This window comes from Aureococcus anophagefferens, assembly GCF_000186865.1.
Source record: "Aureococcus anophagefferens unplaced genomic scaffold AURANscaffold_41, whole genome shotgun sequence".
Lineage (NCBI taxonomy): Eukaryota > Pelagophyceae > Pelagomonadales > Pelagomonadaceae > Aureococcus > Aureococcus anophagefferens.
In genome coordinates, this window is record NW_008705598.1 from 336,838 (window position 1) to 339,538 (window position 2,701).

The following is a 2,701-nucleotide window of genomic DNA, read 5'->3' on the forward strand; positions in this document are numbered from 1 at the left end:
AGATGGAAAACGTGGGCCCCTCCACAGCGCGTTGAAGCGGCCGCTGCCCAACGTGAAGAGCCGCGTCTTCCGCTTCGCCTTGGCCGTGAACTGGCGGAGCACGGGCTCCTTGCCGCCGACGTTCATGGCGATGTCGTCGCCGAAGGAGTCGTTGGACTTGCGCACGAGCACGCGCTCGCTCCGCGACGGGTCCGCGCCGAAGAGGACGATGTAGCCCGTCTCGACGATGTACATGACGTCGTTGAGCGACAGGTTGCGGTAGACGATGATGTCGCTGTGCATGACGAGCTGCGGCTCCAACAAACGGGCCACGGCTATCACGAAGTGGTCCCGTTGATACAAGGTCTGCTGGATCTTCGTCCGCAGAAGGACGTCGTTGCGGTCGACGACGACGCGCGCGTGCGACACGCCCGTCTCGACGGACGCGTCGTCGACGTACTCGACGTCGTACTTCAGGTACGTCGGCACGTTGACGACGTGCGCCAGGCGCACGTCGCCCGCGGCGCCCGCGTCCGCGTCCGTGACGTCGCGCGACGGCTTCAGGGCCACGAGCGAGCCCGTGTTGACGCCGTAGGCGCGCTGCACCGTGTAGGCGAAGAAGGGGATGCGGTTGACGACGTTGCCTAAATTTTGGTGCGCGACGATGGCTTCTAAGCGCGGCGACAGCTTCTCCAACAGCGCGCGGTAGTAGTTGTCGCGGTAGACGGGCTCCGCGAGCATGATGTACTCGCGCAGTCGGAGCCGGAGCGCTATCGGAAAATTCTTCTTCGTCATGTAGTCGTTGAGGCTGTCGAAGGTGAGCTTGAACTCGTTCCCGACGGGGTCGAGGTTCGTCAGCGTGTTCGTCAGCTCCCCGAGCATGAAGGCCAGCTCCAGGCACCCCAGCAGCATGACGACGACGTTCAAAAGCAGCTCGACGTGCGTCTCCGCGGCGGACTCGCCCTGGAGGCACTGGAAGGCCCAGAGCACGGCCGCGAGGTACTGGGGCCAGACGCCGTCGGCCCAGAACTTGGAAGCCGTGAGCACCGTGGCCGGGCACTTGTCGTGGTGCTCGCCGCACTTGTCGAGGTGGATCGACGTCGCGAGACGCAAGCAGCACGCGGACCAGTGGATCGTCACGATCAATAACGTGATGTACTTGACGAGCGTCTGCGTGCGGTTGTGCAGCGTGATGTGCTTGTAGAGATTTGCTAAAATCCGCGGCGACTTGAAGGCCCGCAGGAGGCGCATGAGCCGCGCGAGCTTCACGAACCGCAGCAGCCCCGCCTTCTCCGACACCGGCAGCACCGAGTAGGGCACGAGCGACACGAGATCGAGCCAGAACCAGGCCTGGAGGTAGGACCGGGCGATGACGTAGCGGTCCGTGACCCAGTGGCCCGACGCCTCGTCGAAGTAGGCCGTGTTGAACGCGAGCAGCAGATCCACGAAGAACCCAAAGTCGATGAGCCGGTTCATGCACCAGAGCCAGACGCTGCTCGGCGCCGCCGGGAGCCGAATGAACGTGCCCGGGTCCGCGATGAAGGCCATCTCGAAGGGCGTGACGATCATGACGAAGAGGATCGCGCCCATCATCGCGAGGTCCCACGCCACTCTATAGGGCGTGAAGGGGTCGAAGATCGGGCAGCGGCGCCCGTCCTTGGGGAACTCGACCTGGCTCGAGTCCTCGATGGCCGCGTTCTCCCACAAACCCTCCTCCTCGCTGTTCTTGATGGACACGAGGCTCGACGTCGACTGCTGCTTCTGCTTCTGGCCGCCGCCGAACAAATTCAGCGACGGCCGCGTCTTCCGCGGCTGCTTGACGTTCCGCGCCGTCTGGCGGAAGGCGGCGTTGACGGGGCTCGGGCCCGGCGGCCCGACGTCCGACGTCCGCGTCGGGCTGATGACGAAGCTCACGCTGCTCGCCTGGCGCTCCATGCTGCGCTTCTCCTCCTCGCCGAGGTCCAGCGGGCCCGCCTTCGCCGGCAGCATGGGACCCGGTCGGCGGGCACGAACGGCCGCGACACTCAACAACGCGCCTGTCGAGGGGGCGGGCCGCGGCGCCGCGCCGGCCTCAACAGCGCAGAGCCCGGGCTGCCCCACAGCTAGAACGACTTTGCGCCGCGCCGCGAAGCAGTCAACACTCGTCGTTCGACGGCAACGTTTCTCGGCATCGAGCGGTGCACCGTGCACTGTTGCCTCGCGGGCGCGGCCTTTTTCATCCACTTTATCAAAAAAGTTACCCCAACGAGCGCGCGAAAACATATCTATCGACGGCTGCCGATTGATCTTTCGTCCGCCCAACTGCGGACACTAGATCTCACACTGCGGGCTGCCTCCGCGTCGCGCGTCCGCAGCACATGGGCAACCCTATAGCAACTCCTCCTGGCAGCTGCGGCGGACCCTCACGACGCGGCTCCATCTCGAAGGAGTTGCCATAGCGCATTGTGGTTCTCGAGCGCGGCGGGCTCCACGTCCTGCGCGCTGCGCGGGCCCTAATGATCTCAGCTTCTGCGCGTCCCCGCGAGGATCAGACTGGGGTTTTGGAATCTCCGCCCCCGAGTTCCTACGGCGATGTAGGCTCGTTTTCTCCCCCTGTGGGCTGGAACATGCCGAATGCCGTGTCGAAAGTTGTCCGTCCATCGACATCGACGTGCGAAATGCTGCCGAAATCAGGGTTAGTATTGATCGATTAATTCAAGAATCAATGTTGTTGAAGAAGTAA

At 64.1% G+C, this 2,701-nt stretch overlaps 1 protein-coding gene across 1 annotated transcript in view; it reads right to left on the reverse strand.

The window, feature by feature from the left end:
• The window catches only part of AURANDRAFT_67569 (hypothetical protein), a gene marked incomplete at both ends in the record, with an annotated part of 7,167 nt that extends 5,199 nt beyond the window's left edge, over window positions 1-1,968 (reverse strand). Inside the window, one exon of the mRNA XM_009043047.1 lies at window positions 26-1,968. Coding sequence (XP_009041295.1) covers window positions 26-1,968 — 1,943 coding nt within the window. The remainder of the gene's footprint in view (window positions 1-25) is intronic.
• Window positions 1,969-2,701: the final 733 nt, after the last annotated feature.